At 37.0% G+C, this 25,220-nt stretch overlaps 3 protein-coding genes across 5 annotated transcripts; 2 read left to right on the plus strand and 1 right to left on the minus strand.

Annotated features, from left to right (window-relative positions):
- The first annotated feature begins 714 nt into the window (after positions 1-714).
- Positions 715-2,840, plus strand: LOC140763951 (myb family transcription factor EFM-like). Its single transcript, XM_073102342.1, has 5 exons — positions 715-999; positions 1,121-1,347; positions 1,434-1,803; positions 2,020-2,096; positions 2,187-2,840. The coding sequence occupies exons 1-5, from the start codon at positions 789-791 to the stop codon at positions 2,427-2,429; spliced, it is 1,128 nt and encodes a 375-aa protein (XP_072958443.1). The 5' UTR covers positions 715-788; the 3' UTR covers positions 2,430-2,840.
- A 3,228-nt stretch (positions 2,841-6,068) lies between these two features.
- LOC140763768 (uncharacterized) lies at positions 6,069-12,390 on the plus strand. Its single transcript, XM_073102109.1, has 9 exons — positions 6,069-6,326; positions 6,865-6,966; positions 7,321-7,366; positions 7,950-8,028; positions 9,031-9,394; positions 10,023-10,266; positions 10,925-11,167; positions 11,240-11,359; positions 11,718-12,390. Exons 1-9 carry the CDS (start codon positions 6,255-6,257, stop codon positions 12,164-12,166), a joined length of 1,719 nt encoding a protein of 572 aa, XP_072958210.1. The 5' UTR covers positions 6,069-6,254; the 3' UTR covers positions 12,167-12,390.
- Positions 12,391-12,801: 411 nt separating this feature from the next.
- Positions 12,802-19,421, minus strand: LOC140762954 (protein OSB1, mitochondrial-like). Of its 3 annotated transcripts, none has more exons than XM_073100945.1 (4): positions 18,875-19,421; positions 17,956-18,094; positions 13,832-13,934; positions 12,802-13,644 (listed from the first exon to the last, which is right to left on the minus strand). In XM_073100945.1, exons 1-4 carry the CDS (start codon positions 19,318-19,320, stop codon positions 13,361-13,363), a joined length of 972 nt encoding a protein of 323 aa, XP_072957046.1. In that variant the 5' UTR covers positions 19,321-19,421; the 3' UTR covers positions 12,802-13,360. The 3 variants fall into 3 exon arrangements, with proteins under 3 accessions (XP_072957046.1, XP_072957048.1, XP_072957047.1); XM_073100947.1 differs by having other exon boundaries at positions 13,502-13,704; XM_073100946.1 differs by having other exon boundaries at positions 13,502-13,745.
- Positions 19,422-25,220: the final 5,799 nt, after the last annotated feature.

A 25,220-nucleotide genomic window follows, 5' to 3' on the forward strand; every position in this document is an offset into this window, starting at 1 on the left:
CGAGACACGCAAACGGTAGGTTAGACTTTACGAGAAGAGATAAGGAAAAGGTGTCAAAAAATAATAATTAAATATAAAAAGGGGGAAGTAAATGAAAAGTTGTAAGAGGAAATTAAATTAAAAAAAAAAGAAGAAGAAAAGATTCTGAGTCTGGACACCGCAGGAAGCGGTATCTCGACTCCGGTTAGCGGAACTTTTGGGATGTGGTTACGCGACGAATCGCCCCTGCGTTGGTTGTCGAGTCGATAACCCCTTCCCCTCTTCGCAAAATTCCCAATTTGCCCTTCCACCCTTATCCGGTTCGACCGAATTGAGATTACCGGGTCAGTTAAACCACATCCTTTTCCATAAGTATCGAATTAGCGATTAATTAATTTCTTTATAAGTTTTTAAGAAAGGTTAAAAATAATAATCCTCCAACGAAGGTGCATTTTAATGGTCTTTGGTAGCGGAGGTGGAGGGAGCTAAATTTGTAATAATAGAAAATTAATAACAAGTGTGTCGAGTTTAAAACGTTAAATACTCTAATTTTGAGGGGTCAAACTATAAAATTTGGGATCCCATTCGTTAATAGCTAGCTGTCCGGATGATAACTCTCTATCCCTCCCTCCAATTAAATTCCTATTTTACCCTCGAAGCTTGTCCGGTTCAGTCAAACCGCCTCCCTTTCCTTTCTCACCGCTCCCGCACTAGTATAATATGAGACCCACTCCCTTCTCGCCTCCTCCCCTGGCTTCAATATTTGTTCTCATCGCAAGGCGAGAGATTTGAGAGGTGGGTCTGGTGAGATGGGCTCGGCGGTGCCGGAGATTGGGTTGGATTTGAAGCTTTGCGCCATGAAAACCGTGGGTGGGTTCTTAAAGGAGGCGTTTGCGATCGACGACGGAGACGGGAAAGTGGCGAAACTGGAGGAATACGTTAGAAATCTAGAGATGGAAAGGGGAAAGATCGAGGTATTCAAGCGTGAGCTTCCCCTCTGCATGCAACTACTCGTCGATGGTGAGCTGGGTGCTCGTTATTTTTGCTGTTTTTTCTTTGGGAATTTTATGCGTTTTATATGATCAAAGTTGGACTTTTTTTTTGCCATGCCTAAGTTTTCCTTTTCTTTGGATAATTGCAGTGATCGAGGGTTTGAAGGAGGAGCTCGAGCGATGCCGGAATGAGCGTGACGGCCATGTCCAGGAATTCATACCCTTGAAAAGTAAATTCGAAGAGGAGCAAGGGGTAAAACTGGAAGCGGATTCTAGGGATAAGATGGACTGGATGAGCTCCGTCCAGCTTTGGAGCGACAATTATAGTAATAGTGACAACAACTCTAACGACAACGAGAAGAAATCCATGGAAGAGGTATACAAAAGTTATGATCTTTGTTTTTTTTTCCTCTGTAAATTTTGATGGTTTTCTGAAATGGGTGTTTTGGGTTTTGATCTCAGCGAGAGGATAAGACCAAAAACAATGGCGTCTCTGGCGCATTCTTGCCGTTTAAACGCGTATCGGCCGTTACGGTGAGCTCAAAGAAGGAAGAGAAGGTTACAGTAACATTGCCCGACCTCTCTTTGTTGTCTCCGGGGATCAAGAGCTCTTGCCCAGGTGGCGTGGTTACCGGCCAGGAACGCCGGGGTGATGGGTTGAGCTCTAATGATGTAGAAAGAGCTCCGATGAGTTCTCCGGCGACATCCGGTGTTCATCTCACTCTGCAGCAATCACAGCAACAGCAGTCGCAGAGGAAGACGAGGCGGTGTTGGTCGCCGGAGCTGCATCGGCGTTTCGTCGTCGCACTACAACAGCTCGGCGGTGCCCAAGGTTGTACGGAATATCCCTTAAATAATTGATAGGATTTTGTAGGCAAAGAAGCAAATTTTCTACTTTAATTCTCAAAGATTCATAAAGATCGTGGTTTTAATATTGTGACGACACAATTTGGGTCCTTTTCCTTGTTATATATGGAGAAGAATTTCGATCGGAAGAGATGAGTAGACTATAATCTGATTGCTTTTATTTTTGTTTTCTTTGATGCAGTGGCTACTCCAAAGCAGATCAGAGAACTGATGAAGGTTGATGGCCTCACAAATGATGAAGTGAAGAGCCACCTCCAAGTAAGTAATTGATAACAATTCTTCATAATTACAACCTTGAGTTTTGTTAGATTGTTGCTCATATCTAATAAAGTGTTCATCTTTTTTCAGAAGTACCGATTACATACTCGAAGGATGCCGATCGGTTCAGGCGCGGTGAATCGACCGGTTGTAGCGGTTGGTGGCTTGTGGGTTCCTCAGGAAACCTACACCACCTCACAGCAGAGCACTTCTCAATCTGGATCTCCTCAGGGCCCTCTTCAATTGACCGGATCGAGCACGGCTGTTTCTGTTACCGCCGGAGATAGCTGCGAGGAAGAAGATGGGAAATCAGAAAGCTACAGCTGGAAATGAGTGACATCAAATGCTGAAATTGGTTGAGTTTGAGAATACAGAGGGGACCTTTTTGATGTCTAGTGAAGAAGAGAGACTGACATATGGAAATAGCTATATAGAGATATATAAATAGTTGTTCTGATACAATATTTGGGGGAAAACTTGTGGGGTTGAGAGAGAGAGAGAGAGAGAGAGAGAGAGAGAGAGGAGAGGTAGCAGTTCAGAGGAGACTACTCATTGAGCTCCTCATATGAAATTTTGCAGGGAGTTTCAAAAAATTTTCCCCCTGTTCTTCCTCCTGCTTCTTCTGTTCTCAGAATTATTGGGGGTTATTTTGGCACTTATTGAACATTGAACAGAAGTGTCATTTCCCCTTCAGATTTAAACCTTACTGTATTTTAACATGACAAATGTTGGATCTTTCTCTGAGCTTATTGTTCAGATTTAGTTGATGCTGGTAACCACTGTTGGTGAGTGCACACTACCTATGGTTGCTGTGATCCATAGTCCTATAAGCATTTGTTGGTTATTGCTAGTAGGAAGTACCTTAAGCATCAATGTGAGTGTTCTTTTCTTATGTGTTGCATAAGTTTTTCTTTTCTGGTTACTTTGTCTTCAGATTCAACACATGGCATACAGATTAAGTGGACATAGACGAGGGCAATAATATGCTGCATCCTCAAATTTCTTGCTTATAGCACTTTATTCTAAAGAGCAGTTATTGCTTTTGCTATCAATGGCCCAGGACCATTCTTTTAGTACTGCTGTCATCTTCTTCATCTGATATTGAGTCTGAAATGAATCCAATGCATCTTGCATCTTGTATCTTTTCGTCGACGATCCGAAATCGTTTCGAAGGACCACTCGAGGTACATCGATAGGGAATCTTTAGTTCAGCATGGTCTTGTATCCTTACACAAATTTGAGTCCAATGATCAATTCCATTAACTGTTTGGTAGTGGAAAGAACACTACCACATGCTTCTTCTTGTTGTCATGCTACCATTCAAGGAATGGTTCTTCGCCATTTTATTTTTTCCTTTTTTTCGACTCCATCTACTCATTCACCGCGAGCTATTACGACATCTACTCTACCAATATTAGTTATGTTGTCTAGTCTCAAACTCCCAATACTAGATAATTCTCAGACAGCTGAAAGCCTGGAGCTAATAATGAAACAGGTCACCATTGCTATAAACAGGAAAAGGAGGATAAACTTTACATCTGTAACACGAATATCGTCGTCGATTATCTGTAGCTTGTTGGATAATTATCCGCGTGCTGGAATGTATATTGGAATAGATCATTGCTACGAATAGAGAATTCTTACCTAAGATTTGTTTCCTCTTCCCTTTTCTAGAGAAAAAAAAGTAACAGCATGGGCAATGTAACAAACTTGAAAACCAACGACGATCATGCAGAACGATAGAGATATAAAAGATAATACGAAAGAAGTTTATCATTTTAATTCCTCAAACATACTCTCTTAAACCCTTGAGAAAGCTTTTAAATATTAAGTTAAAGACAAATTAGAGGTGTTCTTGGTACTTTAATTTTTATTTTTAATAGCAACGAAATATTTCCCTTTATGTTGGTAGCTATTATAAACGATAAAAAAAACAAACCATAAGATATTTTAGATAAATTTTCCAGCATGATATATATATATATATAATTATGTAGCAGAGGACATGATATTACAAAGTAGATGTTGGTAATTGCGAAGTCACTATACTAAATATAAACACCAAAATATAGAAAGCAAATGGTCGACAACCTTTTTATCTCTTTACTGTGTAGTAATACCATATTCCTTATCTAAAAGGATAGAGTGGGACAAGTATGTCTTTTTCATTGATGGCATGTATAGATTAGACCACTGAGTCTATAAGATACAGCAAGATCACTTTTTCTTTTTTTAAGGAAAAGGTTGTAAGTTAGAACAATTCATTATTAACTTTCAATAACATATCAAGATATTTTCATACAGAGAAGAGCGAAAATAGTGTGTTGACTGTATGAAACAAGCTACACAATTAGTCTATAATAGATATTATTATAGGCGGATTATAAAAGTATAGAGTCTGAGTTAATTTGTAAGTTCCATTAAATTAATAGTCTAAAATATAATCTCATATAACCCTGAAAGTAGGAAGATCGAAAGATCATCAACCTGAGACCGGTAAAAAGATAAAGAGAAATTTATATACCGTAACACTGCAATATGTCTAAATCCCATCAACACACAAGGAGGCAAATGAGAAGAAGAGAGAAAGGGTACCATCGAATTAAGGCGTCAACAAACACAGGCTAAAATTGTGCATAAGATAGACGAGAGAGTATGAGGGCGACATGGCAATAGCAACCTAAGAGAAGTTAGACAAAATATAGCGTGACAAAACATGGATGTGGTAATGGCTTAAAAAATAAACCCGTCATAGAGAGGGCACTCCACTGTCCAGAAAAAAAAACTTTGCTAAAACCAAGTGGGTGGTGAAGTGGTGTAAGGTAGCGGTAGTGATAAGAGACAATGCTGGGATAATAAAAGAATGTTCAAGGAGATGGCAGGCAATGCAATGAGGCAAAGAGAGAAGACATATGGGTGACAGAGCCAACTCTAAGTGGTGAAGGGTCCAAGAAGGAATCGGATTAAGTTGCTGTAAACCAGTTTGATGAAATAAATTAGAAGGGGAAGCAAGTTGGAAACCTCGATATAATGAGTTGGTAGAGGAGAAAAAGAAGAGAGAGTTGGAGTCAAATCAAGTCTACTAGGAAACTCGATAATATCAGAGTGGGAGGTGGGAGAGAAGAATGGAGGAGAGGAAAACAAAAGTAGAAAACAAAAGGAAGAGAAGAAATTAGGAAAACAAAGAAAAATATATGAGAAAAAAATAGAGAAGACCCACAAGAGAGGAAGACCTCTCCCGTACTCTAGCCAATACCTTTGGAGAAGTAGGTAGTCACCGGTAACAAGAATACCTTTGGAGGTGATTGGAGAAGATAATCTACCCCAAGTAGAGTTAAGCATAGAAAGAGATAAAAACTAATATTCTACAAGATCATAATTTTAGATACATATATGAGATGATTATCTAAATCCTAAACTTTATACCAAAATCTAAAATCATATCCAACTTAAAAAAAATATAAATATAAATCTCATAAGAATCAAATCTTAAATAATTTAGATACGAAGAGAATCTTAATTGTATGCGGATACAAATTAGATATCAACTGGATCTTAATTAAATTAAAATATAAATTGAATAAAAGAGGCAGAATTTAGACATTTAAAAATGAGTGAATTTAAACATATCAAAGTTTGAGGATTGTAAAATTTGAGAATGTACTATACTATATTCGAATGCCTATCTAAATTTATATCTTATAGTAGTGTGTGGATGATGGAAGATGAAAGAGCTAATAATAATAATGATAATAATAATAATAATTTAATTTATATATTTATGAACAAATTAATATCCCAAGCTGAATAATAACAGAATTTCTATTCGTATTCAAATCTGAACTCGGGTCGGATAGAAAATTTGCAACCCATAGTTTAGTATATGGAATCGGGTCGGGTCGGATATTAACCGACCCGTTTTCACTCCTAAATGCGGGCTGTAAGCTTCCCCAACTCCACTGCCTTTCTCCCGCTAGGGTTTATCTTTGGGTTTTTCCTCTCGTTATCTCTGTTACTCATCAACCCATAAAATCAGCAAGATTTAGGGTGTATATTTGCATATACTGTTGTTATTGGATTGCGTCGTTGGCAATTCTTGTTCTCGTTGAAAAATTCGAGCTTGTTATGCTCATTGGAAGCAGTAATTGATCGGGAAATATGAGGGAAATTGTGACGATCCAAGTCGGTGATTTCGCGAACTATATTGGCTCTCATTTTTGGAACTTTCAGGTGAGGTTTTTGTGATGCTGGTCGTTGAATTCTACGATCACTTGAATAATGCAAAGCAAATTCATTTTGCCACGGTAGGCTGTAGGAGTTGCTACTGAGATAAAATCTCACACTTTATTTTACTGTCTTCTTTTTCTGATAGAGGTGTATGGATATGTCTCACTATTCTATACTTGACTTTTCATCTTCCCTTGTCAGAGGTTTTACAAATCATTCTTTACAGTATCGGTGACTTTAGTGTGCAACAATTGAAGCTCCGGTTTTGTTGTTTCATTCCAAATCGAAGAAATTATTGTCTCTAAATTTTAGATATAACAGTCCTAAAATTGTATGTTTAGACAAATGGATGATAGGATTCCAAATCATTTCTGCAGTGGATCAGAATATACGAACTCAATACTGTCAAATGGTAGATAACACATATACTAGTTAATTAATCTGAACATTTATTTTTCAATACCTTTGAGAAATATCATGAGGCTTCCTTTATGAACTTGTGCCTTGGATTAAATGTTCAATTAATGCTTTATCTTTGTAGGATGAGTTACTTGGACTAGCAGATGAACCCGATTCAGATCCAGTTTTCAGGAGTCCATCCTTGGATATGGACATTCTTTATCGTACTGGTGAAACACGGCAGGTGCATTAGATTGCAAATAAATTTTTCTTTTTATTCGTGAGTCAGAAAATAAATAGTTTACAACATTTGATTTAATAGTTCTTTTTATTGAGAGTCCAGAAATGGATGATCCTCTCATATCTGTCGTGAGCATTTATTGTTCATTCTTGAAAAGATTAAATGCCTGCCAGGGCCATTGTGTCATTCTTTTAAAAAAAAAAAGCTCTTTTGACCTAGATGTTGAAAGTACTTGTATCAGGTTGTTAACGGGATTTATTAAGCAATATCATGTTTGATAGGATGAAAACATCTCATTAACCATTTTTTCAGTGTTAATCTTGTTGGAGTATCTTATTATTACTATCTCTTTTGCAGGGCATCTGTACATACTGCCCTCGTCTGATATCTATTGGCTCTCAAGGTAGTTATCTAACAAATCATTGTTTTCTCAGATTTTTTTACTTGAATATAGTAACATTTTGCAATATTTAAAGGATTAAAGAGTGTAGGCTGGTAATGACCTTCTCTCTCTCTCTCTCTCACTTATATGTATCTTTTACTATGTTCTAAAATTCAGTGTTAAATGGCTAATTGCTGACGTGTTACTAATCTCTAGTTGGATAAATGCTCAGAGAAGTTTCAATTTGTAGTTGGATTGTTGGAGGTACTTCAATAATCACCTGTTAAATGCCTAATAGCTGACAACATGTGTTACTAATCACTAGTTGGATAAATGCTCAGAGAAGTTTCAATTCGTAGTTGGACTGTTGTAGGTACTTCAGTAGTCACCTTTATTAGACATTGACTACATTAATCAAATGTTTGCTTTGTTCCCTTAATATGTTCTTACCACGTGTTCTGTATATGTACTATCCCGTTGTTTGATACCAATCGGTCTTATGTACTATTAATGTCATTTTCTCCAATTAGATATATATATGAATGCCTTTTCTCTCTGTCATCTAGTTTCGCCCTTTGCTGAGGTATCAAATTAAGTTTTGCAGGATCGCTTGGTTCTCTCAGCTCCTCAGGTTCTTTGAATAGTAACACTTCTTCAGTTGATGCAATGGATGTTGTGACATGGTAAACCAGTGTTTTTACTTAGCATTTGCAACTTGGTCAGATTAGTTTTTGTTGTTCATATTGGATGTTCTATGTTACCATATTGATACCATAATTGGTTAAAGTGATGAAGTTAGAGCTGTCTCAGTAGGGGTTTACTGGAACACAAAATTTTTAAGGCATTCTGGGCACACCTGTCTCTAGAACATTATCATATAAGCTGGTCAAATAATGTGCCAATTTTATTGGTTATGACTTTCTTTATGATAACTAGCCATGTTTTATGCTTATTAAGCATCATATGATCACTTCATCATGCTTTATGATCGGAATCTCATGGTTGAACTGTTCACTACAAGCCCATGGTGAAGTGAAATACTTCTTAATTTCAAAAAGTAATTCAAAATTATTTTTTAATCAAATATTAGGAGAGCATGTTTAAAATCTATTTTTGGGAGCATCTTTTGATTTTCCTTTTGGCTAACAAAATTATAATAATTTGTTGGCATTTTGTCTATGGGGCGATCTACATTGACGCTCAGTAATGATCATGTATTTTAAATTATAAAACGATACAGTGTAACATAGTATAATTTCTGATATTTTTTTTTTCCTTTTTCTCTTTGTAGGGCAAAGAAAATGCTCTTACTTACAAAGGTGTTTAAAATTTTGAACTTAAATGTTTTAAGGATACTTTAGGTGGATAGAAGATATTTTCGTTCCTGATATAGTTAAAATTATGATTTTGAAATTTGCTAGTAGTAACTGGGAGTACATCATAATGAAGAGAATATGTTATATTATCTAGAGTTAAAATTGTTGCTTTATTTGTGAGGTATGATCTGATCAAGTCCAAGGAGTGAAAACATTAAACATCTCTTTGGCTGTTTCATTAGAGTATAAGTACACCATTTGAAAATGATAATACTTCGACATTATGAGTTAATGTGTAAATATATTTTAGATTAGTCATGGAATGACTTTCTTTCTTTTTGTATACCTTAATAAGACATATTTGCACAGGACTGGTAAAGTAACCAGATCAGTAGGGAAACCTTGTGACAAGAACAAGTTTTTGCAAAGCTTATCTGAGGAAGAACAAGACAAGTCAAGTTTTTTGGTGAATGATACTGATAGGGAGGGGGGAACTCAGAGAAGAATTCAAGATAAGGATCGAGTTGAGTCCCTAGAAAATGATGTTCGATTTTGGACCGATTATTCTAAAGTTCAATATCATCCTCAGACCCTATATGAGTTGTATGGATCATGGACTGATTTTAATAAGTTTGACAACTATGGAACTGGAAAGGATGTTTCAGAATGGTCACATATAGAGGAAATGAATGAGAGGCTGCGCTTTTTTGTTGAAGAGTGCGATCATATTCAGGTATTTGTTTATCAGTAAATGAAATGTCATTTAATATTGATATATTCTAATAGATGACATTGGACACACAGCAGTACGATATATGTGGCAAGCCATAATTATCACGCCAAGTGCACCTTATAATAGATGACATTTTCCCCCTGCTAACGCCAGGTTGGCAGGAGCTGCTTTGTGTGCTGGGATGTTCATCTGATAACAGCAAGTTCTCCTTAGTACGCCACCGGTTGGGTTCTGATTTTATAATCAGTGTTATATGTTGTGCTCTCATCCATACCATCGACTATCCATAAGCATTAATCCAAAACACTATGGACGCATTTCTGCAATCAATTTACAAAAGGAAATGATATATTCAGGATCTATTAATCATATGTTCTCATGCTTTGCTTTGGGTATAAACAAAATGCATTCCATTTGTTGAGCACAAAATTAATGGTATCGAGATGTCTATTCAAGATATGCAACATTGTCTTTACGTGGACTAGTGAAAAGGAATTTGTATTCATTATGCTTTGCCCTACTGTGATGTAGACCACATTGTTCTTCAGCTAATAATTTTCACGTAGTAATTTGCTGCATGCTACAATTTCATAGTTTCTCTTTGTCAAGTCACATGCTGCTTCTACAGGGCATCCAGTTCATTGTCGATGATTCAGGAGGTTTTTCCAGCATAGCTGCAGATTTTTTGCAGAACATTGCTGATGAGTACACCAATTCACCTGTATTGCTTTATAGTGTGAGAGATCCAGTTACTTATGCACGTGCCATAAATCAGAGGGAGTCAATCACAAGATCTCTCCACGATGCTGTCTCATTTTCAAAGCTATCTTGCTTTTGCAAATTGATGATACCAGTTGGATTGCCTTCTCTAAGTATGCATGCATTGCTTATTTATCAATTCTTCCATTACTTCATTAATATTTGGTCTCAATCTGTTGGAAATTGTGCACATTTGCAAATCCCATATTGGCTGTGGGTTTTTTGGGCAGTCCTGGGCTACGTTGTACGCGGCCGAACCAGGACTTACAAGTTACAAAATGTTCATCCATATGACCAAAAATATTGGTTACAGGATGTACTCCAAAAAAGTATTGCCTTTTCTTATATGCATGATGCTTTGATTACTCTGCCTTAAGCCCAGGGTGCTTACAAATGCTTAAGATTCTTGCTGGGTGAGCTTTTACCATGAGTTTTGATATATAGCTCACCGTATTCCACTTGTGCAGCCACTTCTTATTGTCCAATTTCTGCAGCCCCTTAGGGATTAGCTAATTCAAATAAAAAACATCTGTATGACAACACAAATAGTTGAATTGAAGTCTTGATTGTTATTGTTGTTGTTGATATGCCACTTCTGCTCCCATGTTCATACATGTAGTTATGATTTTGAGCACTTATCTTGTTACACTTTGCCTACTTCTCTACACATAACAATCTACGGGAGGATTCCCATTACAATGTATTAGCTTGAGTTTCTAGCCTTCCTTTTTAATCTTTGAGCTAATAGGTATTATATTTTCTATCCTAAAGGTAAAATGTCCTCTTTACTCAGTGTGAAAGATGAGAAGCTTTTCCACTGCAGTGCTGTTTATGCTGCGTCAATACACTCAGTAAGTGTTCCATTTCGATTGAAACCTCTTGGGCCAAATACAGAATCAGCATATGCTACTGGCGCTCTTGATATTGGTGAACTCATCCACATATTAGCTGGTCAAGGGAGGCAAAACATGGTGTCTATTATGGATATAACTATGCCAACTCCATCTTTGACAGGTATTATTTAGATTGTTACCTGTTTCTGTTGACTTGCAATCAAAGTGCAGTGCTGATATTTTTGGAGTTCAGATGAAATCCATCAGGGACATATACAGAGGAGCTTGCACTCTTTAACACCTGAGATAGGTGAGGATGATGAGGACCTGTATGCAATTGAATCTTTAATGGTTCATGGAGCTTTTCACTCAGGTAATGTCTTTGCCCTTAAAGATTTCCTCTCATTTTTAGAGTCTATTTAGAAAGAATTTGCAACTCTGCAGTTCACATGGCTATCATTTTAATATGTTGTCCTTGTGTTAGTTACTGTATCATAATCCATAACAGTGCTAGTGCCAAATATAGAGGTGTAGTTTATGATGCTTTGTGCTCCATGCATATAATTCCAGTCTAGTAAGGTTAAATGATGATGCATTATTTTTTCTCATTTTCTTCCACCTTTTGTTTTCAACAATCTTTCTTGCGTACTTCTATTGTTCAGGTTTAAATATTAACTTTTACCTTGTGCATGCGTTCCTTCAATTGTAATTATCCTTGCATTGGATTGTAGGTGATCAGCGGGCTTCAGTCGCACAAGTGAAGAATTCTGTTTGTGCTGCATATGAAGGCAGATGTACAAAACCAATGTTCTCACATCTCTCTGCGACACTTTGCCCACTTCCAATCCCGCTGCCATTTCCGACCATCTTTGATAGCTCTGTAGGCTCACATGGTGAGATATTAGGCAATCAATCTGAAAAGGGTCAGTCAAAGGGATCACTTGAGATCGATTCAGTACCAGTGGCCACGCGGCTGCGATCGAGTAGGGCCATTATGCCTTTTATAGATACACGTTTGACAAACCTTCGCAAACACGGGATAGCAAGAGGTGCACGAGGTGCCGAGCTGCTTCGGGGTTGGGGATTTGGTAAAGAGGAACTTGAAGACATGGAGCAGGATCTCTCCAAGATGTTATCAGCATTTGATCCTTATTCCCAGTTGACATCAGATTCGGATTAGTGTTCTGTGCTTATAGATTTCATACACACCCTAAGGCTTGTTTATTAGGCTCCTCAATTTTGTGTATCTTACTCGTACATATATAGCGTCCTCTTCTGTCTAAAGTCTTAATTTGTTTATCAATTTGTTTGTTTTTTTAATATAGAAACTTGGGAAAATGTTTTTCAGGTCTTTGTAGTTGGTCAAACTTCTAAGTTTTTACTGAACTTCTATTTGTCACTTAATCTACGTTCTAATATATGTTCAACAATGGTGAAGGTTACTTTCTATTAAAACTGTTTTATCTTTTATAGTTTTGTTATTTATATGATCTGTGTCTAGGATATTCGTAAGTCTAAAATATAAAAATGAGAAAGATTGAGAAAAAAGAGAGCAGAAGACAATAATTTTCACAATATTTTCTAATTAACATAAATGGCAATTTGGTCTTTAAATTTAAAAGAAATGTATGCCACACTGTATATATGCCAGAACGCCCAAATAATTTATTTACCAAATAAATTTGTTAACAATTCATATATAATTTGAATTCTTTTATAGCTCTGCAGATTATATAAGTTCAAATAACTTGCATAGCATGTTCGACAAATAGATCATATTCATGTTTAAAGGGCATGGACAAAATGACCAAGAAATCACAAGAAACATATTGGATACTCTATGTACATGCAGAGACTGTCTGATTTATAGGGTCTCTCTATTCCTGAAATAATTCAGATTACAATGTCACCAATAATGATGTCAACTAATTAACCATCTGTATCATATGCACGATGCTGACATAAAGCTATAGCAGACTGAAATGAACAGCAGTAACTTCTATCAGTGTCGCAGAAATTTATATCCTCATTTGCCTCAACTGAAGCTGCACCAACGGCCACTTCCTATTACTTCCAGATATGCGACTATCGGCCGATTCCTATTACTTCCAGAGATGCAACTAAAAATTGAATCATGAATAAGACTACTTATCTCTCAATTTGGCATAGCTGCTGTTTATAGGCAGTCCCCCCCGTTGATTTTCTCTGTTCTTGTAAAATTCCCCATATTGACCTTGAATGCCTTGCCTCCATTTATTAGCTCCTATTAACTTCATACTGACTTTTACGGTTGTACCTTGATGTTTGAAGCCAAATGTATGTACAGTATGGCAAAGTTCAAAACAGCAAGTCGAAGTCTAGCCAGTAACTGGGACTACTCAAAATGTGAGATTTTCCATTCGTCTATCTCAGACCATCCACTTCTATTCTTTCGGTAGGTTCCTACCATCTTTCTGTCGCATAGCTCAAGCTGCTTTCTGACCCAAGGAGGGTCATCTGGACTAATCCACAGACATTCACGAGTGTCCTTGTGTCTAAAATCTGGGCACCTGCTATTTGTCTTTGATTGCCTGTTGTCCCACCATTCATATGGATTAGAAAAGAAGACTTGCCACAAGTGGAGGCGTTCTCTAATGGTCTCTTCGTGATCAGCAGCATCTAAACTCAAGTAGAAAGAATAGGTGGAAAATCGTCAATTGCTGTTTGCATGATAATCCTCTGATGAAGATTAGAAACACAACCAATAAGCATGCGCCTACCTGAATAAATCCAACAGACTAAAGAATAACATCCAAAAAATAATAATCTATGAGCAAAGTTCAGAAAAATAGGATGACAAACTTACTGGAGGAGGGCCCTGCTAATTCTTGATTCCTCAAACCCTCATGCTTCAGGGAAGTTTGATTTTGACGTTTATATTTAACATAATTTAAATCTCTGACAATAACCTGTGAGAAAATGTTCAACAAAACATGTTTAAAGTAGGGAGATATAATCAACAATATATATATATGTATATGTAGAGGGTGCCATACTGCCCAAGACTCACGCTTACATGGAGTCTGGGGGGTGATAAAGCACACAACCTTACCCTCGTTTCCAACATTTGAACCTAGTACCATTTGGATTCAAGGGAAAAGACTTACTGACACACCAGGAGGCTGTTTGGTTGGAATAAACCCCCTTTATTCCAGAATAGTTTGCCAAATACAGGATAAAATTTTGGAATAGAAAATGGAATAAACCCCTTTTTCCAACATTTGATAAAGCACACAACCTTACCCTCGTTTCCAACATTTGAACCTAGTACCATTTGGATTCAAGGGAAAAGACTTACTGACACACCAGGAGGCTGTTTGGTTGGAATAAAGCCCCTTTATTCCAGAATAGTTTGCCAAATACAGGATAAAATTTTGGAATAGAAAATGGAATAAACCCCTTTTTCTGGAAGAAGCCTATTCCATTTTTAGGGATAGATATTTTGGAACAACTCACCCCACTTGTTACAAATGGCAAATGTCCAGATTGCCCACTACTTTCCTTTTTTTTTTGCATTTAGTTCTCTTACCATCTCCACCACCAGTTTTTCTCCCTGCAATGGATCGATGTCAATAGAGAAGGCAAGAGAAACAACACTTCTCAATGACTTTGCTCTAGGCCGCAGCGGCAGAGCTAAGGCACCATTTTTTAAATATTTTTTGGTTGGTTTTTTAGGGACATGAAGCTGGAGAAGGAGGTGGAGATGTTGGCAAATAAGATCCTAACATTGCGCCTGATCCATCACTGCCATAATGGCTCCAATGCCATTGATGATGAGTTGATGACAAGCTAGGGGTGAAAATGAGTCAGATTAAATCTGACCTAACCTGCTACTTGATTGTCATCGATAAAAAAAAAAAACCATTCGACTTGGATCCGAATACGAATAGGGATGTAGTAAAATGTCTGAATCCGGATAGTTTGTTAAGAAGAATTTAGATCCGAATACGGATATGTGTATAGCTAATGTTACCAGTATCGGATAACGAATATCCTTTTAATTGCTTATATAAATACCCAATCCTCTAAACCACCCTAATCCTACCCTTTTCATCTCTCCCAATTAGTAGCCGCCTCCATCCCCAACTCTCTAAGATCTCTCATCGCCATCACCGATCACCATCTTCATCACCATCACCCCTTTGGCCTCTCTGCCGCCATCACCAATTCATCGCGGCGTCACCAAGCTCCGCCTCCTCCAATCCTCTCTCCTCGAGCTCGTCGTCACCAAGTGAGGGGGAGGAAGAGCACGGCGAGGAAAATGAGGAGATGATGGCATCTATTGCTCCTGAGAGGTGGGATGTGATGGATATTGGCCAAGCCATGGTATGAACTTGTTTCAGCTTCATTTGTACGTGGTTTCTTGATTAATTCCTTATGTTAAAGTGTTCTTATGTTATGCTAGTGCTAGGTTATGGCAGCGTTTTTTATTCCAATGAACACGATAATGCAACTCGTTATAGATGGAATTGTAGAAAATAATAAAAGAAGGCCAGTGTTGTGCATGATTTAGTTTGGAAGACTTGGTATATTTCAATTTGGTCCTATTCTAGTGTCATAAGTTTTGCATTACTTGAGGTGTTGTGGGAAATGCTTTGTCATAATTTTAGAACTTCCAAAATCTGAGCTGTTCTTTGTCCACACTGTCTCGCTTCGCTTTCTACTTATTTTCATGATTCTACTAGGTCGGAATTGTAGATTTTCTTTCTTCATAGGTAAATCTGTAAAGCAACATACTTCACAAGTTGACAAACATAGTCACTAAGTTCTTCGTTTGTTCTGTCGAATTGTATACTGCAGAGATCAGCTTGCTCAAACTAGTCTTTTTCTTAAGTTATATGCTCTAGTTGGTAATGTTTATCGTAGGGATTGAGAATGATTTGTTGTGTGTATGATATGTGCAAATCTTCTTCCATCTTAATTAGCTCTATTTTTGTGGGAAACTCCAAAAACAATCGTGGATGTAGTACCTTTTAACAATAATGTTGGGGTTCTGACTTCAAAATAATTAACAGATTAGCATTTTTCATTGAGTATGTTTCAGATTACCTAATCAAAATGTCCTTTTATCAGCACTTTTGGAAACATTCTATTTGCAAGCACTATTGTATTAATTGTGTCTAAAATAAAAATTATAATTTATTTATGATCTAATTTGTATCCATTTAAGGTCCAATTCTTATCCCAAAATTATCTGATCTGTATTAAAAAATTATCAATTTAGTTAGGATACAATTTTAGATTTTGCTATCTGTCAAGTATTCGTATCTGTATTCAAACTAAAAATATGGATTTCAATATAGGTCGAGTACTATCCGGTTTGTATCCGATTTGTCCTCACCCCTATAACAAGCTCATGCAAAGAAATTATGGTCATGGATAATGGTGGTGCTTGTGCATGTTGGTCCTCAACATTGATGATCTCAAATGGGTCGTCGTCACCATTGAGCTTGCTCTTCATTGATGATCTCAAATGGATAATGGTGGTGCTCGTGCATGTTGGTCCTCAACATTGATAATCTCAAATGAGTCATTGTCACCATTGAGCTTGCTCTTCGGGACGCTCTTCCCCAGGAATGATGTGGCATGCCATTATATTATCCTAGGCTAGCACTTCACCACGAAGGAAGAGTTTAGCTTGGCAAGGAAGCTTAGCTCCATGTATTTCGGGGATATGATGCCCTCCCCAAGAATGATATGGCATGCCATTATATTATCCTAGGCTAGCACTTCACCACAGAAGAAGATTTTGGGTTGGCAAGGAAGCTATCTCCATGTATTTCAAGTATCTAATGCCACATCTATTTTGGTGCAAAACTCAATTGACCCATCTCAGTTTTACACTAATTATGGCAATAATCTTGGCACACCTTAATGGCTTTGGAGAATCCCTTTTTGTTTGATTCAGTGAGATGCCACACTTCTATGAGTTGCAAAATGTGCTCTTTTGATACTAATTATAGATTGGATGGTCAAATATCATATCCAATTGGAAACTTGAAATGGAATGGAAGCATTTGGTGTTGGTGTTTTGGATAGAAACTATTACAATGTAACATGACTATAATATACTTGGTAATATATTAAAATATATTTGTAGTAAAAAAATGTTTAATTATGGGATGTCAACTTGTAAGGCTTTTTATGATTGTATTTATAGTGTAAATTATGATGAACTATTTTAAATTACTTTTTAATCAATATTTGTAAAAATCTTCATGAGAAGATAATATAATAGTTGTAAAATAAAATTACAATTATATTTAATTTTAAACTTATTTCCTATTTTCCCTAAATAAATAAAAAAATATTTATTAGTTCCAAAAATAACTAGATCTTCAATTTTACATTAAACTAAGAAAAGGGCAATAAAGTCAATTTGATTATTTTTATCCTTATTCCAACTATCACACCAAACACTATCTCATCCCCTATTTCTATTCCAGCATTTATTCTTCCTTTTGCAACCAAACACCAAGTTGGAATTGAAATAAAAAAACCTTTATCTCGGAATAAGTTCTCAGTTACCCCAATTCTATTTTTTTTCTTATTCTGCAACTAAATGATCCCCAAGTGATGTCCTCAATAAGCAGGGCATAAAACAATGAGACAATTCAAGATAACGAGAGAGACTAATATTCTTCTAAAGAATCTTGACAAACCTTCAGTTTATTATCTTGAAAATCATTCATTTGTCAAGCTTAATTTAAAGAGTTTTATAAACACTTCTACACCATTTAAGAAAAGGCAGAAAAGAAAAATCTCTTAAAAATGTTATCTCATGCCACTGAGAATAATTTATCTTCAAATTGAAATTTGCAAAAGGAAACTTGGTTAAAATATAAAACCACCGAATAAATTAGCTTTCAATTAATGTGTGCATGATCAGCCAAAGAAAGGCATGCTCAGGAAAAGTTTCTCAGGACAAACCTTGTAAAAGACATGACGATCCCCCTGTTCATCAACCTTTTCATAAGAATCTAAAGGTCCAGAAACATAGACAATGTCATTTGGCTTGAGATATCTGATGGATATTTCCGCCAGTTTGTTCCACATTGCCAGCAATATCCTGTTCCAATTTTGCTCATTGTAAGCAGAAAAACAATGTATGGTGTAATTGCATGTAATCTCCAAATGAATGAGAAATAAGCATTACTTCATAAACCTAGAAGTACAAAAAAAATCAGGAAATCACAAATCAGAAACATATAATTATCTGTTTTTAAGTGTGAAGAAAGCTTTTAGGCATGCATCCAAGAGAATGGTTTCCCGGTGAACAAGATATACATACAGCCATGATAATGCGGCAAGATGTCTGATAGAATGATAAATGATGCCTGAAGTATAGTGAATACATCATGCAAGATGGTTCTTGATGAGCACAGCATTAGTACGGACAAGAATTAACTACAACTTATGTTGTGCTCACCAAGATTGTTTTCTTTTTATCTGTGCAAATGAATGATTTGACCAATGAATGACCAAACTCAAAGGTCTTAAACTTCAACCTCATGTAACATGTAGAATCCTATTCATAAAGCCCAAAGATAGACTGGTTGACAGGGCTCAATTTGGATGATTCATGCCACCAACGGCCACTTTAATGAGCACAGCATCAATTTCCATCATTAGATTGCCTCGTCTCTCCATTCGATTGAACTAATTTTTCACAAAAAAAATGGTGACCTTGAAACATATAGTTTACTTGGTTACTGTATTAAACTAGTATCGATCAAAATAAGGGGCAAATGGTATAACATCACGAGGTATTTGAAGAGAATCTAAAGGAAATACTAACGATTACGAAAGCTACTGGAAAAAAGAAGAAGAAAAAGATAGTGGATCTCACTGGAAATGAGAAGAAGAAGAAATGGCAGGATCGATGGACGAAGGCGTCTTCAAGTTAAGAAATGTATAAGCCCCAGACATCGTGGGGTAGCTCATCTTGTATCGCCTTACAGGGGCGACCACCGTCCCGATGAAACTGCACGAATTACAATGAACTGGCCACGTCATCACAGACGGCGGAGGCCGGAGCGGCATACTGGGGTCCCTCATCATGTTTCGCTTCTTCAAAGGGGCGTCCACTGTTCCTATGAAATTATTCGAGTTCCAAGGAATCTGCCACGTCCTAACGATCGGCGGAGGCCGGAACATGGATCGCCGGTAAGCAAGGCTCTCCGCCGTGCCGCCGCTTAGGGTTTCGTGGATCGGCAGAGAGGGAGAGGACGCGAACCAACGAAGGATTTGACGATGGGAGGAGGAGGAGGAAGGCGAAGGAAATTGCCATCCCATGGATGCAAAGAGGAGACCACTACTAGGGTTTCAATCGGAAGCTTATTTTGCTTTGTGGTTCGGAGAGAGCAAGCTAGTTTGTTCGTTAGGCCACTCGCATCAGCGGCAATTTTCTTTGGAATGTTTTATTTAGGTTAAAATAATATATTAAAAATATTTACAAATTCATTACCCCTAAAAACAGTTCATGGCCGCTTCCCCCTCTCTTCAACCTTACCCCATTCTTCGGCTATCAATATCTATGGGTTCACCAACTCATCTCTAAAAAATACTTTTTAAGTTGAGCTGGCCCAGGACTCACTAGGGTTGGGTTGGTTAGCTTGCCATATTGTTGAGACTTCAACACTCTCAGTTTCTCCTCAGGTTTAGCCCATCTTTATGAGTTGGCCCAGTACGAGTAGAAACTTCACTTGATCCAATCACCAAACCTCTCCAACATTCTCCAAGCTCGATAAGACGCTCTTCTCAGCTAAGTAGCATGTCATTCCTAGATGAGTCATGTGCTCGACCCTTTCTTGCTTTATTTTGAATCACACCCTAATTTGGCTTGACATTTTTATCTCCTTGTATCTCTCCGGTTGTTTAAGTTTGAGTAAATGTAGCTAGGAGATCTAACATTCAGGTAGCTTATCCTGATGTGGTGGCCAGAGACGCCTTCCTCCTCCAACTCGACTACTTACTTTTTGCTTAAGCTCATGTTCTTATGATGCAAAATCTTCTTATGGTGCTCCTCAGAATTCCACGATGTTTGGGCTAGGAATGTCTTTATCTTGAAAGCAAAGGCTTTTTCCCTAACAAGGCTAGATGTCAATCCCTCCTAAAGGGTGAGCTTGTTTTGTAGATAACTTGGCCCAAGAGTAGTCTTCTTTGTCGGAGAAAAGTTATGCTCTAACCAACTCTCTATCTAGAGATTACCATATCCCATTTTAGGAATTACTTATAATCCTTGGAGCCCTTCTCCTATTGAGATAGATTGAGAGTCACTCTTCTCGAAGTCGATTAACCCCTCATCCTCAATTCTCTTGATGCCCCTTCTTTCAAGGAGGAAGTCAAAGCTATACTTTTTAGCCTTGGAGTCGAGGAAGCTCTCAAGCCTAATGACTTTCCTATTATTTTCTATCAACAATTCTATCTAGTTATCAAGGAAGACCAAAATGCATCATTGGAGCCCTCCATGGGTTGGATATCTACCTTCTTATGGAAAAAAGACTTCGCATGCCTTATTTCGAATTTCAGACCTATCAACCTCCTCAATTGCCGTTTCAAGGTCATCTCCAAGGTTCTCGCTTCTCACCTCTTTGAGGCCCTTCAAGGCCTTGTCCACTTCTACCTCCGCCTCTATCAAAGGAAACTCGATCCTATATAGCTTCACTCTGGTTAGCAAGCTTGTCGCTTGGGTGGTCTGTATTAAATAGACCAACATCGTCACCAAGCTCGACTTTGCCAATGCCTTCAACTACATTAGGTGCGATACCCTCCTAGACATTCTTCGAGCTAGATGCTTCCTAGCTAGATGGATAGCCTGGGCCAAGCTTTCCTTCGAGGCCGGTCGAGCGATGATCTTGATCAACGACTTCCTGTCTAAATCCTCCACTCATGGTTGTAGTATCAAATAGGGTGATTCCTTATCACCCCTGCTATTCATCCTTGTTGTGGATTTTCTCCCCAAGTTCCTCCTCTATGCACAGAATAGGGGCTCATCTATGGTCTCGACCCTTCTTAGAAATGGTCACTTCTATGATCTAATTTGTTAACGACACCTTTCTTTTATCAAAGACAGATGGGTCATCACTATCCAACCTCAAAGTCAACAAGCCTTGTTCAAGTTGGTGTGCAGCATGCACATCAACCTCGACAAATCCTACCTATTTTCCCTTACTCGAGATGACGCTTAGCCATAGGACAACCTCTTTGGTTGCAAAGCAAGCCAAGTCCCTAATCGCTACTTGGGCCTCCCTCTAAAGCCCAACCTTCCTATGACCTTGGATTGGCAACCCATTAAGGATAAATGCAAAAATTGACTGTCAACTTGGAACACCAAGACTATTTTCATGGCGATTGGCTCATCATGGTATTCTAAGCCCTGGACTCGATTTTTAGGAGAATCGACTCTCTAAGACATGACTTACTTTGGAAGGATGAGGCATCGGTCTTAGGATTCTATTATAGGGTTTGGCTTGGCAAGTCTGCCTCCCTAAGAGGTTGGGTGCTTTATGTGTAAAATCTAAGAACATCTAACATCTTGCTCCTTGATAAGTGACGATGAAATTGTCATCTACTTGGAGGGAAGTCATCTTGGACTCTATTATAGAAGGCTCATCTATATCACGGACTCGCTCTCATTCGATTATTTTAGAATTGACATAATAATTAGTTTTGATTAATACTTATAAATACATATCAATAACTAAAATATCATTCTTTTATTGAAGTTTAGTGTGTAAAATATTTGTCGTCCATTTTCTTTTCTCTTAAATAGGTTAATTTAGATAATATTTATAAGCATTTTATAAAATGGCAAAATGACTTTTTCTTGATCTAACTTTAATTCATCATTAGTTAGATTTTACAAATGAAACAGTATTTAAAGAACTCCTAATGATTTCGATGTCAGTTATAATATTTTAAAAAAATATAATAGTAAATGTGTTATTTTGAAATTGTATCATAGTGTCGGTCATATTAAATCCCTACTTTTATTACTTATGAGCTAGTTACCTATTAAAAAACAAGCGGCTCATATCTAAGGATTAGAGATCTCTTATTCATAATTTATAGCAAAACATTATCTAAACTTAGTATAACACCTATGATCATATCAATGGACAATCAACGATGTTTTTTCATGTTGTCATTGACATTAACTTCGAAGCTGGGAGCAACTCACACTATGGCGTCAGTGGTGTCGTCATGAAGATCTAGGGAGTGGAGCAGTATGAGCTAAAAGGCTCTCATACTATTTGGAGGGCATGGGCATAGATGCCAAACCTACTCAAGCAATCACATGATAGGATTTGGCAAGTTCTAATCCTTTATCTATCGGAGGAGGAATGAAGTCTTCTTCTTGTTGTTCGACTTTCTTTCCTATTCTCTATATAGTGTCAAAGCAAGTTGTTGGTAGCCAAACACCATCTAAACTTAGTATATGGTAGTTAGAAGAGTTCTTCTCTTGGCTAAGGAGTATGCTAAACTTGCTAGCCATGTGCTGGTGGAGAGATGTTGAAGACAAGCCAGGTAGAGATCGCTGGAACACGACTAGTATAAGCTCAACATTGGTGGTGCCTACTCTCTCCTACGAGCTACCAAGGATGTGTTGGAGCGATTCAGTTGGACGACAGGCTGCTAGTGGCTCTCATGGGGAAGCCATCTTTGGCATAATCTGCACATATGACAGAAGTTTGGGCCCTCCAATTAGGCCTCTGGACTGCACTTGCTAAAGGTATTGAACATATAAATGTGGAGTTGGACTCTCTTGAGTTGGCTAGGGTGATTCGGAAAGAGACAGGGTGTTTGTAGAGGATTAAATCTTTAACGGAAGAGTGTCGAGCTATCTTAAAAGTCATTTAGGGTTGTAAGATCTCTCAAATCTCTAATAGGGTGGCCAAGCAAGCCAAGTGTTTTGTGTTGTAGAAAGTGGAGGAGTTCCCTATGGAGTTTCACAAGCTTTTGAATTTTGACCTATCAGCAAATGGTGTAAGCTAGTAGGTGTTTCTTTTGTTGCATGCAGCTTTATGATCATGATTCGCAACCCTTAGATATTTAAAAAATATATATCATGATCCGCAACCCTTATGTAAACTCTAATCCAGTTTTCTTGTTCCAACTTGGAGTTAGAATATGAAAGAGAAGACTTACTCATGTTTAAAGTAAACATATATGATTACCAAAATACTCTTAAAATCAAAGCATACAAACATAGATGATTACATGTAGGATGCTATATCCCATTCTCATATGTATATGGCATTTACTTCGGACTACTCATCCTCTCAGAAATCACATAAAATATATGAGACGAGACAACTTATCCAATCTCACTATCTTAAAGGATCCTGATCTCATACTTATCAGTTGTGAATTATGAGGTGCATTGGTATTAACATGAAGTTATCGACCATAAACAAAAAATGGTCAGTTCATTTTAGCACCTAAAGATAGTATGATTATCTCATCATATCTTTCCCAATCATCCAACAAGAAGTACAATAATAATGCATTAAAATTTTTTTTTCTTAAAAGAGATATATAGCTTTTTTTATCATTCATTAGACCGAATGTTAAATATGAACTGAATAAAAAATCAACCATCTTTAAATGCAAAGACATTTAGACCCCACCAATATTTAACCAATATAGTAAACTTCTAGTTTAGACTTCAAGTTATGTGAATCGTCGAATAATTACTCCAAACTAAATGTCATCGAAACTTACTTTAAGCACTGAACTACTCTTCCAAAACAACCACATTATCGAATCATCAACTAAGTTAAACTGTTAAGTTAAAACCACCAAACGACCAAATAATTTTCTCTACAATAATTATTTGAAATTAAAGTCAAATCTATGACCTCCTTAGTCATGTGAAATAATATATACTAACTCTAATAGAGTTGATGAAGAGATATATAGATTCCCTGAACCTTTTAAGATGATTTGATTTAGAAATGTGAGCAAATCTTATGCTTTCCCAACTGCACGAATTGGCAACATTCACGTGTTTGCAGCTCTTTCTTACCCAAGGAGGCTCATCTGGACAAATCCACAGGCATTCACCTGCTTCCGTGTTTAAAATCTGAGCGCCTTCTATTTCGCTTAGATTGCCTGTCGTCCCACCATTCATATGAATTAGTAAAAAAGAGTTGCCACAAGTGGAGGCCATTATCTAACTTTTCTCTTCGTGATCTGCAGCATCTAAACTCAAGTAGAATGAACAGGTGGGAAATCGTCAGTTGCTGTTAGCATGATAATCCTTTGATGAAGATTAATTAGAAATGCAAACAATAAGCATGTACCTTACCAATTTAAATCCAAGAGACTAAAAACTAGCATCCTAAAAAAATTATCTATCAGCAAAGTTACAGGAAAGTAGGATGACAAACTTACTAGAGGAGGGCCCAGCTAATTCTTGATTCCTCAAACCCTCGTGCTTCAAGGAACTTTGATTTTGATCATTATATTTAGTGATAAAGGCACATAACCATACCCTCATTTTTTGAGGAGGTTGTCTTCAAAATTTGAACCTATTTCCATGTGGATAAAAGGGATAAGCCTTACTGGATCACCAAGCGATGCCCTCAATAAACAAGATATGAAACAATGAAATAATTCAAGATAATGAGAACGGCCAAATTTCATAAAGAAACATGATATAAGTTTAGTTAATCATCTTATAACTCATTCATCTGTCAACATACATAATTCTTATAGTCTTATAGAGATTTCAACACCATTTGGTAGATTTTATTTATACTTATATAATTGATAAATTATATTTCAAAATATAATTTTTATTTATGTAATTTATCTAGATTTTATGTATGAAAATATACATAAGTTATGACAAGTTATGAAATACTTGATGAAAAAATATTAAAATAAAAAAATTAATTTTAAAGTATTCAAAATAATTTTAGAATCGTTATTTAAGTACTCAAACGGTGTCATAATGGTTAGAGTAGTATGAAAAATTATTCAAAAAAAATATAAGGTGGAAAAGAAGAATCTACTAAAATGTTATCTCATGCCGTGAGAATAATTTCTCCTCAAATTGAAATTAACAGAAGGATGGAAACTTAATAAAAATATAAAACTACCGAAATAAATTAGCTTTCAAATAATGTGTGGACAACCAACCAAAAAAGGCATGCTTAGGTAACGAAAATAATGATCCCCCTTTGCAT

This window comes from Typha angustifolia, chromosome 7 (assembly GCF_048772165.1).
Source record: "Typha angustifolia cultivar Huaian chromosome 7, ASM4877216v1, whole genome shotgun sequence".
NCBI classification, from domain to species: Eukaryota; Viridiplantae; Streptophyta; class Magnoliopsida; order Poales; family Typhaceae; genus Typha; species Typha angustifolia.

Coding starts and splice junctions, on each gene's coding strand:
- LOC140763768 (XM_073102109.1), top strand. CDS start 6,255: ATGAGGGAAATTGTGACGATCCAAGTCGGTGATTTCGCGAACTATATT. Junction 6,967..7,320: donor GTACTGGTGAAACACGGCAG/GTGCATTAGATT, acceptor TCTCTTTTGCAG/GGCATCTGTACATACTGCCC. Junction 7,367..7,949: donor GATATCTATTGGCTCTCAAG/GTAGTTATCTAA, acceptor TAAGTTTTGCAG/GATCGCTTGGTTCTCTCAGC.
- LOC140762954 (XM_073100945.1), bottom strand. CDS start 19,320: ATGGGATGGCAATTTCCTTCGCCTTCCTCCTCCTCCTCCCATCGTCAA. Junction 18,095..18,874: donor TCTTCTTCTTCTCATTTCCA/GTGAGATCCACT, acceptor AAATTGGAACAG/GATATTGCTGGCAATGTGGA. Junction 13,935..17,955: donor ATCGTCATGTCTTTTACAAG/GTTTGTCCTGAG, acceptor ATTTTCTCACAG/GTTATTGTCAGAGATTTAAA.
- LOC140763951 (XM_073102342.1), top strand. CDS start 789: ATGGGCTCGGCGGTGCCGGAGATTGGGTTGGATTTGAAGCTTTGCGCC. Junction 1,000..1,120: donor CATGCAACTACTCGTCGATG/GTGAGCTGGGTG, acceptor GGATAATTGCAG/TGATCGAGGGTTTGAAGGAG. Junction 1,348..1,433: donor AGAAGAAATCCATGGAAGAG/GTATACAAAAGT, acceptor TTTTGATCTCAG/CGAGAGGATAAGACCAAAAA.